This window comes from Folsomia candida, unplaced genomic scaffold, assembly GCF_002217175.1.
Source record: "Folsomia candida strain VU population unplaced genomic scaffold, ASM221717v1 Fcan01_Sc001, whole genome shotgun sequence".
NCBI lineage: Eukaryota > Metazoa > Arthropoda > Collembola > Entomobryomorpha > Isotomidae > Folsomia > Folsomia candida.
The window spans coordinates 18,226,953-18,240,513 of NW_019091193.1; the positions used below are offsets into that span (position 1 = coordinate 18,226,953).

At 37.3% G+C, this 13,561-nt stretch overlaps 2 protein-coding genes across 7 annotated transcripts; both read left to right on the forward strand.

The window, feature by feature from the left end:
• The first annotated feature begins 554 nt into the window (after positions 1–554).
• LOC110863252 (ileal sodium/bile acid cotransporter) lies at positions 555–5,033 on the forward strand. 6 transcript variants are annotated; one of them, XR_004836325.1, is made up of 10 exons: positions 555–764; positions 910–1,101; positions 1,175–1,624; positions 1,704–1,875; positions 1,947–2,209; positions 2,302–2,336; positions 2,426–2,565; positions 2,976–3,020; positions 3,109–3,456; positions 4,627–5,033. XR_004836325.1 is itself a non-coding variant. In XM_035857099.1 (9 exons), the coding sequence occupies exons 2-9, from the start codon at positions 925–927 to the stop codon at positions 3,228–3,230; spliced, it is 1,404 nt and encodes a 467-aa protein (XP_035712992.1). In that variant the 5' UTR covers positions 555–764; positions 910–924; the 3' UTR covers positions 3,231–5,033. The 6 variants fall into 6 exon arrangements, 1 of the variants encoding a protein (XP_035712992.1); XR_004836324.1 differs by having other exon boundaries at positions 3,109–3,421; XR_004836326.1 differs by having other exon boundaries at positions 3,109–3,421; positions 4,637–5,033.
• A 106-nt stretch (positions 5,034–5,139) lies between these two features.
• Positions 5,140–13,069, forward strand: LOC110863670 (cilia- and flagella-associated protein 251). Its single transcript, XM_035853251.1, has 23 exons — positions 5,140–5,448; positions 5,540–5,683; positions 5,766–5,875; positions 5,973–6,148; positions 6,227–6,339; positions 6,434–6,569; positions 6,667–6,802; positions 6,901–7,052; positions 7,148–7,297; positions 7,389–7,430; positions 7,500–7,566; positions 7,653–7,783; positions 7,906–7,979; positions 8,075–8,149; positions 8,250–8,354; positions 8,422–8,507; positions 8,646–8,772; positions 8,872–8,920; positions 10,499–10,884; positions 11,015–11,146; positions 11,216–11,447; positions 11,551–12,068; positions 12,157–13,069. The coding sequence occupies exons 1-23, from the start codon at positions 5,155–5,157 to the stop codon at positions 13,000–13,002; spliced, it is 4,281 nt and encodes a 1,426-aa protein (XP_035709144.1). The 5' UTR covers positions 5,140–5,154; the 3' UTR covers positions 13,003–13,069.
• The last annotated feature ends 492 nt before the right edge of the window (positions 13,070–13,561 follow it).

A 13,561-nucleotide genomic window follows, 5' to 3' on the forward strand; every position in this document is an offset into this window, starting at 1 on the left:
TAACTAGCACAGCTACCTAGCACAGCTACCTAGCCTATCTAGCTAGCACAGCTACCTAGCCTAGCTAACTAGCACAGCTACCTAGCCTAGCTAGCTAGCACAGCTAGCTAGCACAGCTACCTAGCCTATCTAGCTAGCACAGCTACCTAGCCTAGCTAGCTAGCACAGCTACCTAGCACAGCTACCTAGCTAGCACAGCTACCTAGGTTGTATCTATCCTAGCTAGCTAGGTTGTAACTAGCCTAGCTAGTTAGGTTGGCTAACTAAACATTTCACACTTTTCCCGTACCTAGTAGATCTAACCTAACCTGCTCGCTTCGCTCGCTAAAAAACGAACGATACCCCAATATGAAATAAAATCTCAAGTTGCCCCAAAATGTATCTCACGTTGCCCCATAAAAATTGTGGGGGTGGATTTATAAATGCCGGAGATTTAGGGCACTTTAACATTTTTGGGGAATTTGAGATTTTTAGAAAGGTAGATGATGAAAAAAAGGTAGATGATAAAAAAGTAGATGCTGTACGGTAGCATAGGGTAGATGGTAGATGGCGGGCGGTACAACATTCACAGGAGAAGAAGATGGTGGTGCACATCTGATTTCCTCAAACTTTCATAAATTTTTAGACTTATTTCTAGGCCAATTGCAATGCCAAATATTGCGAATTAAAATATGTTATCAGTATTTTCAAAATCAGTAAACTCATCTGGCACCCAGTAGATCTCGAGATTTGTCTTTGGTAAATACTTGGATAATAACCGAAAAGTAAGTTTTATTCTTTCATTTAATGTGTCTGTATTTTTTCATATATTTTCTAAAGTAAGTGTTGCCAACCTTGGTTTTAGGACCATTAAGATACATTAAAAAGAAACTGGAGCATGCGTCTTAAATTTACAATTATTTATTTTAGAAGCTGACTGGAAAAATGTGTCCCCTTTGGCCATTTCACATCTTCATTCTCTACCTAGGAATGCTGGGTCCACTCTTGTTTGCGTCATTTGGCGTAATCGGTGTCGCAGCAGAGTCCATGTCCTCCTGGGGTGTCTCCTTTGAACCGGAACGTGTCAACCAGGTCAAAATGGGGGCCAGTCAGGTTGTCGATGTAAGTTCAAAGATAAATAAAAGACACACTTTTTGTAAAATATATTTATTTCTTTCTTGGTTGTTGCACACAGTTCAAATTCAACAAGACTGAAGTAATAGGACAAGCCAAGCTTCTAGGATTTGATCCCATCGTGGAGTTTGAGTTTCACGCCAGTGATCCCTATATCGCATACGTAACTCCGGTGAAAATACCGCTTGACCATTCAGTACCCATTGAAGACGGGAGTGGACTGGATCGTGTGTCTTTCAATGTCACTGGAAATTTTCTCGGATATACGGAAATCTGTGCGACCTCGCAGATTTCAAAAAATGCGTCTAAAGTATTCCAATGCATGCCGGTCTCGGTTGTACGAGAGTCTAGAGTTCTCGATAAGGCTTTCACTTACAGCGTGGCCGCGCTTGTGACAGTAATTTACGTCAATATGGGAGCAGCGTTGGACATGCGAACAATGAAGGAGACAATTCAAAAGCCATATGGACCTGCGATTGGATTCATGTGTCAGTTTATTGTAATGCCCTTGGTAAGATTGGTTTAAAATTGTAAACAGTCTAGATTTGTAATAGGAGTGATCAATACATTGCATTAATAATTTCTCTTAGCTATCCTTTGGAATTGCTAAACTTTTCATCTCGGTAGCAGCTTTGCAACTTGGCTTGTTCATAACGGGATGTTCTCCTGGTGGGGGTGCATCAAACATATGGACGTTGACATTAGGTGGAAACTTGGACCTTTCCATCACAATGACAACTATATCTACATTATCTGCCTTTAGTGAGTGGTTAATTAATTTTATATTACAAACTCGTCTCGTATATTTCTGCAAGTTATCTATGATTTTGTAGTAATGATGCCCCTGTGGATGCTTACTCTCGGATCTACAATTTTTAAAGATGCGAATTTGACCGTCCCTTACTCCAAAATTGCCACATTTGCCGGTTGCCTCGTGATTCCTCTAGCTATTGGGGTCGGCATTCAGTTCAAGTGGCCGAAAGTGGCAAAATTCCTTGTTCGGGTTTTAAAACCATTCGCCCTGTTTCTCATAGTATTTATTGTCGTTTTCGCAGTCTACACCAATTTGTTCTTGTTGCAACTACTTACTTGGGAGGTATTCTTTTGTTCTCCAAATGATTCATATCATTCGCTGTTCTAAGTGATTTATGATGATGCAGTTAAACATGAGTCACATTTTTCTTTTAGATTATTCTCTGTGGAATGCTACTTCCTTGGCTCGGGTAATAAAACTAAGCCTTTTAACTTATTGTCTTAATACGGGTGAAATCTGTTTTTTAAATTCTGAAACAAAATATTTTGTTTCACGCAGATACCTCGTAGGAGGAGGATTGGCTGTCATATTACGTCGTGAATGGGGGGATGTGATTGCAATTGCAATTGAGACAGGTGTACAGAACACGGGATTATCGATTTTCGCCTTACGCTTTTCTCTTCCCCAACCTGAAGCAGGTAGTTTTTTAAAATTTAGACAAATGGGTGCAAACCAAGATTCCTAGACTTTTTAGTTTGTTTCCATGGAGTGAATGTATCAGAATTATGTAATGATGTAATAATGTAAGAATTATCATTACATAATTCTGATTTTTTTTACGCAAAGAAGAGATTAACTTTTATTAACATAAACCTTGATAAACTAATTCTGATACATTCACTCCATGGAAACAAACTAAAAAGTCTAGGAATCTTGGGTGCAAACGCAAGATTCCTAAACTTTTTAGCTTGTTTCCGTGGAGGAAATGTATTAGGATTATGTAATGATTACATAATCCTAATACATTTCCTCCACGGAAACAAGCTAAAAAGTTTAGGAATCTTGGTGCAAACGGCAAAATTAAGGCTTATGAAAATAAAATTTTCAGATCTCACAACTGTTCTTCCTGTTGCAGTTGCAATAATGACTCCTCGTAAGGAAATTATAATTTACAATTTTACTTTGTATGGCTTTGGCTAAAATTGTATTAATCTAATCTAATATTATACATTTATTTATAGTCGTCCCAACTGCTGTTTTGGTGATGCAGAAACTTCACAACCGAATTGTTCGAAATGCTGGTTTTGCTCTCACTCTTGACAAAGAAGACTCTATTTCTCCATCTCTTACCCCATCTGTTTAAAACAAAAACTACAAAAGTATATGCCAGCGATCACAAAACCAATTCTTGTCACAAATATAAATTATGTAGTACTTATTGGTATTATTGAATCTCAAAAGTGTCAAATAACTCAATTTGCAAATATTTCTGTTGCCACGACACGATACATATGATCTCTAATATGCCACGATTGCTTGACATTTAGTATCTAGGTAACTCTTGTGTCTTTTAACGGTTGCGACAAATGGTGGAGTTACAAATAAAATAATTATTTTTTAAATCGTTGGTACACGTCCCATGGTCGTGTGTACCAACGACTTTGACCTTTAATAACTTTTGAATGGGCAGACATAGAGATTTAATTCGTTAAGATGAAATCATCGTAATTTTTAGCTTGATTTTTTAAGATCAAAATCTCGAGGGTACTATTTCGAAAATTAAATTTGAAATCCCAGTGTGCAGCGTTTGTTTAGCCCGAGTCAGGGTCAGTGTCAGCTTCTAAACTTTAGTCAGACGACCTGCACCAACTACTATTCGTAATCGGCAAAAATGTTCCCACAATCCAGCATGCAAAATTTCAGCTCCTTGACCAATTTTAAAACCAGTACGGGTCTCAGTCTTCTGGGCTGGGCCCACAAAAATATTCATATTCGATGAATATGAACATTATTCATATTCTTTAGTCTGATGTGCCCTTACCCATGATACCGAATTTTATTTTTATTCTACCAATATAAAAAGCAGCGTGGGTCACCTTGTTAAATCTCTGTGGAAAAAATCTTAATATTTAGTTCATATTTTTCAATCTGGTCTACCCCCACGGGGTCGTGCCAAATTTCAGTCTTCTACGAGTGTCTAATTTCATCTTTTTAATACAATTTTTGAAAATCGATATGGGTCACCCCCTTAAAGGTCCCTCCACATAAAAATGGTACCAATTTCAATTCATATTCTTTCATCAGGGGCCATTAGCAATCTCTGCACTAATTTCAGCTCGATGGATAATTTTCAAAAATCGGTATGGTATCGGGTCCCTCCAGTCGGAAATTTTCCCAATTTAAATTCATATTCTTCAATTAGACACCATTAGCAATCTCAATGCCAGTTTACAGCTTTCAACGAGGATTTTGAAATACTCCACCCACCCAGATGACCACCACAGGTCAACCACTTAATTGATTTCGCCCATCTTCAAACTTAACTCCTCATTTGTCACATACTACATGTATACCAAATTTAAAGTCGCTAGGCCGAGTTTAACGAAAGTTATCGTAAAATGATCGGACGGACATGACGGACATGACGGTTACAAAATTACATTTCCAAAACTGTAACCAATGGCATATTTTCAACAATTTTTAGTTTTCTAAAATTGAAAATTTATTTTGTAACTCGGCCATTTGTCGTAACCTTATAGATTGATAAAGTGTCAAATAATCTTGCTAATATGCAATTGCAAATTCATCAGCCAGTCTTGAGATTTGAGAATTCTAATTTTGGTAGTTCAGGAAAAACGAGTCTACTTCCACTCTGCGTTTCTTTCAACTAATTTGTCAACTCGTTAGTAGTGTCAATTTATTTTTCTGATTTCGAACAAAGTTTTCAAGTAACCCGTCCTATACATATTTAGTCATCATTAATCATCAATAGTGTGATCAGTAGTAGTGGCGTAGTAGTGTTATTGAATGCAGAACGAGCGAGTCTCCAACAGGCATATTACGCACGATAGAAACAAATTATATGATAGCAAGTGAAGAGAATTTATTGATCAAACATTTATTGGAATATAAATATAAATAAATCCGAGTTGTTGTAGTAAGTCTATTCATATTGGAGTTGAGCATTATTTATTTGTAACAATTTGCATGCCTATTAACTTTGCATCTTACATGCAGACTTACTGAGCAGTTACAAAGTAATTCGGTTCGGATAAGACATTACAAACATGGAGTTGGAGAATTTGGAGGATTCGTCGATACTTGAATCCGCTGGATATGCAAATTTAGCACTTTACAAAGCGACGCAACCTACTGAGGTGGAAGTTGAAGTTGATTCCTCCAGTCTTGGCACTATCAAGAGTAACGAGACTGGCCCTGCTCCTGAAGACGAAGCGGCGAAACATTGTGTGGGGAAAAAGGCTTCTGCACTGACCGCTGAAGAGTATTCAAAGGCGAGAGCAATTGAAAATGAAGAGTTCCTCGCATCCGGATTGCACGCAGTTGAATCTCTGGCACCCTTCGTAAGTTCACAGCTTGATAATTTAACTTGAGTGCCATTTTAAAATAGGTTGAATTTAAAATTTTGTTACTTCTACATATGTATGCGAACAGAGCCTAAAAAGAGTCTACGGAAGGCTGGACAACGTTCCGGTTCTAAACTTTACTGGGATCTTTACTGGGATTGTGTACGCAAGTTCCAATATAGTGATACTCTACGACTATATAGATAACACTCAGAAATGTTTACAAGGACACGTAAGACTTTTGGACTTGCATCTTGCAATTTTGTATAAAGTAAAAGCAAACCAAGTCTCAAATTATTATGATGTTTGTGCAGCGCAACACCATTACATGTCTTCAAATGGAAACCAAAGGACGCTTTATTGTGTCTGCAGATGCTGGGAAGCGGAGTTTAATAATTGTATGGGAATGGACGAACAATGAAATGTCGGTCACATAAAATTAAGAATATCTAATCATTAACTGAATGAATCGCCCTTAAGTAACAAAACCGTAACGGCGTCTCAAATTTCACGTATTCTAGCAAACCATTAAAGTATTTCCCAAATTCTCATGATGGAAATGGCTGCCTTTTCGCATGTTTTACTGGAATGGACTTTATCTTTGCTTCAATTTCTTCTGTCGGTACAGACGAAGTGGGAAAGCAGACGATAAGTTTTTGGGACTATGAACCAAAGGACCCTGAGAAAATTCCAATATGTACAAAATATTCAGCTTAATTCAAATTTAATTCAATTTAGAATCTGTAAAACTTTATCATTTCATGTTTTTCACCAGTTACAGAGACATTCCCCAAGACCACCAGTGTCATCCGAGAACTCACATTTCTGGATGGGAAGCCAGAATTTTTTGCCGCAACCGGGGACAGAAATGTTATCTTTGGAACATGGGTATATTATCTGTATATATATATATTTACGAATGACTTTATAGTTTAATTTGGTGGGTCCCATCAACTCTTCTTTATCCGTATAACGTTAACAGCGACGAGATAGGAAAAGTGAATCAGTATTCTTACACAAAGCACGACTTCGAACGTCGTTCATCTTGAAATACAAGCGTTTTTCCTCGTCTATATGGATGAAGAAGGGGGAGTGGCTAGCAACCGCAACTGGAGCAGGTTTAATACTAGTGCTAAACACATGCTAATTTATCATTAGACCATCAATGGGTTTATTTGTAAGTAAACTTTCAATTATTGACTTGATTTGACATAGGGTACGTCGTAATCTGGGGACCTCCTGTTATCCTGGCGCTAGAGGATCCCCCAGATCCCATCAAAAATATTAAAGAATATCAGCGTTCCTTTAAACTATGTGAAGATGGGATTACTGTATTTCAAATTTACAAAGAGTGAGATGTCCTTGGTTATTATTGAACTGTTGCCGTTGATTTTTGATGCATTTGTATTACAATTTCCTTAATGAGACATTATTGTACAATGCGATAAGGTACGTCGTTGTTGGAGATGAAGTTGGAATTGTTCGATTCTTTGATCATGAATTCAAGTTGCTGCGGTGGTGTCGGAATTTCAATTTACCTGCAATTTATAGCATTTCATTCAATCGAAGTGAAGATGTTCCAGAGTTTAAAAAACAATTTCGTAAGATGTAGTTCGTCCTGGTATTTTTTGTTTTATGCAGATCGTTGTTATTGTAAGTAGATCTTTCTTCAGCTTACATTTTTTCACAAATATAGGTCAAAAATTTAATACCGGAGACATCAACTACCCAACAACAAATAAAAATAGCCGAGCAAAGGATTACACACGGGGAGGTTCTAAGTTCAAACAAGCTTCCAAAACGACACTACCTCGACCACCAATGCCATGTCCCGATTTTGTAATTGGTAATCATAAATCAAATTAACAAGAAATATGTATTTACTACCAGTAAGTAGTAATGTAGAGATTGTGTAAAATGTCGGCTGAAATTCATAGGTGTGGCCGGTGGGGATGTTTATTACTACCACTTTAATGAAGGTTTGTTTATTGCACACTAAATTCGGACTAAAAATGTCGCCCTTTCGTAACATTTACATTCTTGCATAGAACAACAAGACCGTCTTGTTCGTGGGTCGCCAGGCTCATTTATTGCATGTGATGCCTGTCCAGGCTCGTATGATTCTTACCAAAATTAAAATATTTAAATTCACTTTTATAATAATAGTATAACAAATCCAACTGTGTATTTTGTCAATTTAGGAACCACGTCGCATTTACAACTGCAAAAGGAGATGTTCAAGTGTACCATTACATCACTCATCAGCTAATATTCAGCGACAGAGTTTTTGCGGCGAATAGTCGTATTACAACTATGAAATTTCATCCTTTTGGTAAAACTTGTTCTATTACTCGAATAGCGAATATTAATATACGTATTTATATACATATGATTATTCATGCAATAATTATACTTATTATTATCGACTGAACTGTTTTGAATATTTTCATGCAGGGCAAATTTGCGCATTCGGGCTTTATGATGGAAGAATAAGCTTTCGATGGAATTATACCTGGAAGACATCAATGGTATTTATTATAAGCACAATATGAGTAGAAGAGTAATATTTCTGTCCTGTCCATATTAATCCATAATATAATTTTATGCAATTGACACTTTTTAGCCCCCAATGGTGCTTACGCCTGATCCCATTGTTCGTATAGTTTTCAGCGTCGATGGTCTGCACATGGCGTACAATGTATTTAAGCGTTCTTATTTATTATGAAATTAAATGTCTTCGTTCTCATGTCAAACCAAGTTGAAAACATTATGACACAAAACTGTTTTCTGCTCTAAAGGATAAAAATCAAACTGTTGTCGTTATGAAATATCTTCCAAAAGGACATGGCTGGATGGTGCTAGGAAAAAGTAAAGCTCATTTCATGTCAATTGTGGACTTACAGGTGAGAGAGAGAGACCACTAAATTATCATATTTATGGTACATAATTCAGTAATGTTATTCTCTGCAGTTTTTTGTTGAACCCGAAGGCACATGCAATCGTCTCTTCACAATGAGTTTGGATCGACACTTGATTGAGTACGATATTGATAGAAGGTATAAATTCATAAATAAACAAAATATATGCAAAAATATGTATGCCTTTAAATACACCTGCGAATTGATGCACAAATCAACCATGCATACATATATTGTATAATATACAATGCATATTATACATTTTCAATTTTAAAGTGCTGAAGACACTGGACTATACATTGTCAAAATTACATGTTTGGAGCAAACGGCAACTCCAACTGCAATGGTTTTTGAAGGGCCACATGAACTAGGAATTGACTGCATTACTCTGGCAAACAGTATTGTAAGTAATTCGCCCGAAAGATAATGAAATTTAATTATGATACTCTGAACTATTTGACTTGTATGTAATACTTGTAAGTGATTCTACAATTGTTCATAGAATAAAATCAGACTATTTTCCTTGGAAGATGAGAAAATCAGGAAAACTGGTAAGAAAAATTATTGGATAAATTATTTATTAGTTATTTTCTTATTTATTACTATTATTCATAACATCTCACTTTGCCCCATGAACCCTCGCAATTCATATCCACTGAAATCAGCTTCTCTTTCCAACTTTTCTCTCTCGCCAGTCACTTGCATCGGTCAGTCTGCTCTAGTGTCGTTATCATTTTAATTAGTTGAATGGCGTCTTCGAGTAAAAAAATAAAAGTTGATAAGGCTTTCAAGTGTCAATTGTGTGAGAGTAGTTTTGATAAACAATGGCAACTTAACGCCCACACTATAAAAGTACATAGCGAAAAGACATTTGTTTGTGATTTTGGGGGGTGTGAAAAGTTATTTAGAACCGCAGACGACTTACATAAACATAAACGGAGCCATAATAATGATAGAGAATTTATTTGTGATTTCCCTAAGTGTGCTGCTGCGTTCAATCTCAAATATTATTTACAAGAACATAAATTGATCCATAACAATGATAGACAATTTATTTGTGATTTCCCAAATTGTGGTGCTGCGTTCAATTACAAAAGTAATTTAGAAAAACATAAAGTGATTCATAATTCAATCTCGACCCTTCCAATGCACCGTGTGTGATGCTGCGTTCAAAAGGAAGGATTATTTAGATAGGCATTTATCAGATTCGCTCAAGTGTGGTGCTAAGTTTACGTTCATAGAGAGTCAGTCCCCCATCAGTTCGCAAAATCCTGCTGCATTGCAAGTTAAAAGTGACATAAACATTATTCGTGCTGCCAGATTACTACCTCGAAAGTGGTTCGTGTACTTTGTGCTGTGCATCCCAATTGAAGATATCACAGAGAATTTCTCGATAACAGAATATATTGCGAAAATTGACAAGGAGAAAGACGCGAGGGGAAAGTGGAGGGAATTATTTTTATACATAGGAAAATGCAATAGGCCCAGAGCAAGTCGTTATCACACTCACGCAATTTTGTCTCAATTTTCGTGCATCGGAAAAAAGTTATTAGACAACTCTCACGCCTGTTTTACCGTGTACACCATCAGTTGTGACAGTGAAAGTCAAGCCGCTAGAAGAGAAAGCTCACTCCAGTCTTATCTGTGGATGAGAAGAGGGGCTGCGAATCAACCTGAGGGTCTGAAGTTTGTTCCTGGGTGGATTAATTCATCAAAAGACCCTTTAGCCGATCTATCAAACGACGAGGAAAAGCAGTTGACCAATCTGACCGCGTTCCGAAACAGAGGACCGATCTGTAAATTTTAGGGTGTGAAAGTGAGCACTTCCTGTCGGAAAAGGTTCTCGATAGTTTGGGTGTGGAAGACTTTTGGTTTCGTGGACTTGCCCACATTGATAACGTAACAAAATTAGAATTACCAAAAGATGGAGAGGATGAAGTGAAAGACGAGGAGGAGGAGGAGTTGGAGAGAGAAGAAGAAAGGGACGTGGAGAATATTCAAGCGTTGTTTAATATATAGTCATTAATTATAAAGTAATGACTATTAATTTTCCTCACTTTCTCATCTTCCAAGGAAAACAGTCTGATTCTATTATTAATCTTATTCTATTATTATTATTAATCTGAAAGTGTCAGCGCCCGTTTTCGGAAGGGATAAAGGAATCAAAAGAATGATAGCATTTCCAATTCAACTTACTGAAGAACGGTTTAAAACATTCATCGTGTATATTGTCAAGAACAAACTTGGGTTAATGGATACCCCATTAGACGGAAATCCTCATAAATACATGGCTGTTTACACCCATCCTCGAGATATCGTCGATGTTGCTGTTCTGCCAGATCGAGAGCGAATCTTTACGATTGGAAAGGATGACAACGCTGCGTTTGTTTTTTCTGCGTCGCCAAAAGCAGTTGAAGCGACAGTTCTCATGGGTGGCTCAGGAATTACGCCTTTTTATCACACCATCAAACGACACTGGGGTGGAGCCTGTCAAGACGTTATCAAGGATTTGGACGTGCGCACATAATATTTTAATATTTTGACTATGAATTAAGTCAGATAATGCGATTCAGAAAAAATGATGGAAGATGCCCAAATAATTAGAATCTAATAAGTAACATTATATTTCTTTACGTTACTTGCAGATGATTTTCTTTTTCCTCAATGTAAAACGTATCGACAAGCAGACCGAGCTGTATAGAATGAACAGAAATATCAGACTTTGTGAAATTTCTGCCGTGTGTAGAGCTTGTGGATTCTTTCCGTCAGAATATGAGGTTCTAATAGTTTTATACCCGTTTGTGTACTAATTTAAATTATTTAAAAATATATATTTATATTTATAGGTTGGACTAATGATGGATGAAGCGAGACGGATTAAACTAGCATCACAAACATACACGGATGACTTTGCAACTGAATTTTCTTTTGATGAATTTGTAAAACTTTTTGTCAACCACTTTTATAGAACAACTGACGAAGACGTTGACGAAGCTTTCAAGACTTTGGGGTTCGAAGGTGAACAGGATCAACCTTATATTTGCAAACACGATTTTGTCAAGTATCTTACAACTGAGGGTATGATTATCTATAATATTTTACGTAATAAATTTTGCTAGCATTGTGACGATTGTCTACATACATTGGATAATAATAATTGTACCTCTTTTGTGATACACAGGTGAAAAAATCTCATCAAATAATTTCCCCATTTTCTTTGACGCCATGTATGATGTCAGAGTGCCAGGAGAATTTGGGGATGTAAAATGCCACACAGTGCTGACAGAAGTACAATCAAGTGGCTCCAGCTCGACATCATCTATAACTGGTGCGATCAAGAAGGATGAGGAGGAAGAAAGCGAGTTCGAGTCATTTTCTTCAGGCTCTAGTTCCACTCTATCCGATGATGATGGCGACGAACTAGACGATGAAGAGGAGGACGAACAAGAACAAGACGAACTCGAAGCTGAAAACGTTGAGGAGGAAGATGTGGGTGACAAAGATGACGATCAGCAGGACGCTAGAAAATCACTTATGCAAGAACAGCGCAATTCAAACGTTGAACCATTTGAGGAAGAACAAGAGGATAATAGTGGAGAAGGTGTTCAGATGATCGAAGAGCTGGGAGAATTTGATAACGAAGAGATGAAAGATTTTGATGTACCAGAAGACGACGAAGAATTGGTTGATTTACCTGAAGTATTTACTACATACGACTATAGAATGAGATCTACATATATTAATAACCATTAATAATAACTAATACTTAATTACTACCCATCTGTAGAGAGTGGACCTTATGTATTTCCTTGAAAAAATGCTACCGTCTGAATGTCAACAGACGATCCGGTGGCAACCCAACGTTGACATGGACAAGGAAGAAACAGACCTCTCAAAAAAACCGGATGCAAAACTGGCAAAGGAAGAAAAGATATTCCTTAATTCCATTCTTAAACAAATGGTTGATCCAAACTTTCCAGTTCCTAGAAAATTGCTAAATTCTCTTTATGCTGAATTTTATTTGCAACATGGAAACTTTTCGGTCCCACCAGATATTAGATTTCCTGGGATTATTTTACCAGGTGACAACTGGTATAATGAATCTGAACAGACGGAAGGCACCTCCAAGACCAGCCATTCTTCTAGCAATAATGCAGCAGCAGTAGCAGCAGAACACGATGAAGAACAGGTCAACGTTATTGACTTGGAACAAGAAGGCCATGATGAAGATGAAGAGGATGAAGTAGTCGACCAAGATAAGGACGAAGAGGAGGAAGATGAAGATGAAGACGAAGAAGGGGAAGATGAAGAGGAGGAAGATGACGACGAAGAGGAGGATGAAGTCGACCAAGATAAGGACGAAGAGTGGAAAGATGAAGACGAAGAGGAGGAAGAAGTCGACCAAGATAAGGACAAAGAGTGGGACGATAAAGACGAAGAGGAGGAAGAAGTCGACCAAGATAAGGACGTAGAGTGGAAAGACGAAGCGGAAGAAGAAGTCGACCAAGATAAGCACGATGAAGACGAAGCGGAAGAAGGAGTTGACAAAGATAAGAACGAAGAGTGGAAAGATGAAGACCAAGAGGAGGAGGAAGATGACGACGAGGAGGAGGAGCTTGAATTAAATGACTGAATTGGAAATATATTCTATTTTCTAAACGGTTTTAAATAAAGAAATGACTACTAGTATGTACATCCAAGTTTCATGCAACTAGGTGCTGGCTTTCTTTAAATAGATCATTCATTCATGGATAAACATTTGAACTGCTTTTCAGGTGATATTAAAAACGAATAAGTGGCGTCCTTCAGTTCGACCTTGAGTTATATTTAGGTCGTTGGGATCTAGTGTTAATAATGCTGAAGTCTGTGACGAGGTCAGGCTTGCAGGATTATTCCCATTATTATTTGTTTACTGAAAACCCTTGGCCTTCGCTACTGACCAAACACAAATATAGGTCTTGAAATTATCTCATAATCGGTGCTTTCCGGGTTAGTAAAGTGATGCTCCTGCCATGAATGCACCCATGGCCATGAATAAAAGTCCTTCTTGGCATAAAAATAACCATGTACAATAACAAATAATGATGTATAGAATATATAGATTCAGCAAATTATCTTGATGTCCATTACGTTCTTGGTGGAATAATTTATTATTCGCATAATTTATTAACACATTTTGCTTTTCCAACATC

Bases quoted from the DNA above. Each gene is read 5' to 3' on its own strand.
- LOC110863252 (XM_035857099.1), top strand. From the start codon at position 925: ATGTGTCCCCTTTGGCCATTTCACATCTTCATTCTCTACCTAGGAATG. The intron at 2,210-2,301 runs GTATTCTTTTGT...TTTTTCTTTTAG, and splicing joins TGCAACTACTTACTTGGGAG to ATTATTCTCTGTGGAATGCT. The intron at 2,337-2,425 runs GTAATAAAACTA...TGTTTCACGCAG, and splicing joins ATGCTACTTCCTTGGCTCGG to ATACCTCGTAGGAGGAGGAT.
- LOC110863670 (XM_035853251.1), top strand. From the start codon at position 5,155: ATGGAGTTGGAGAATTTGGAGGATTCGTCGATACTTGAATCCGCTGGA. The intron at 8,773-8,871 runs GTAAGTAATTCG...AATTGTTCATAG, and splicing joins TTACTCTGGCAAACAGTATT to AATAAAATCAGACTATTTTC. The intron at 10,885-11,014 runs GTGCGCACATAA...CGTTACTTGCAG, and splicing joins ACGTTATCAAGGATTTGGAC to ATGATTTTCTTTTTCCTCAA.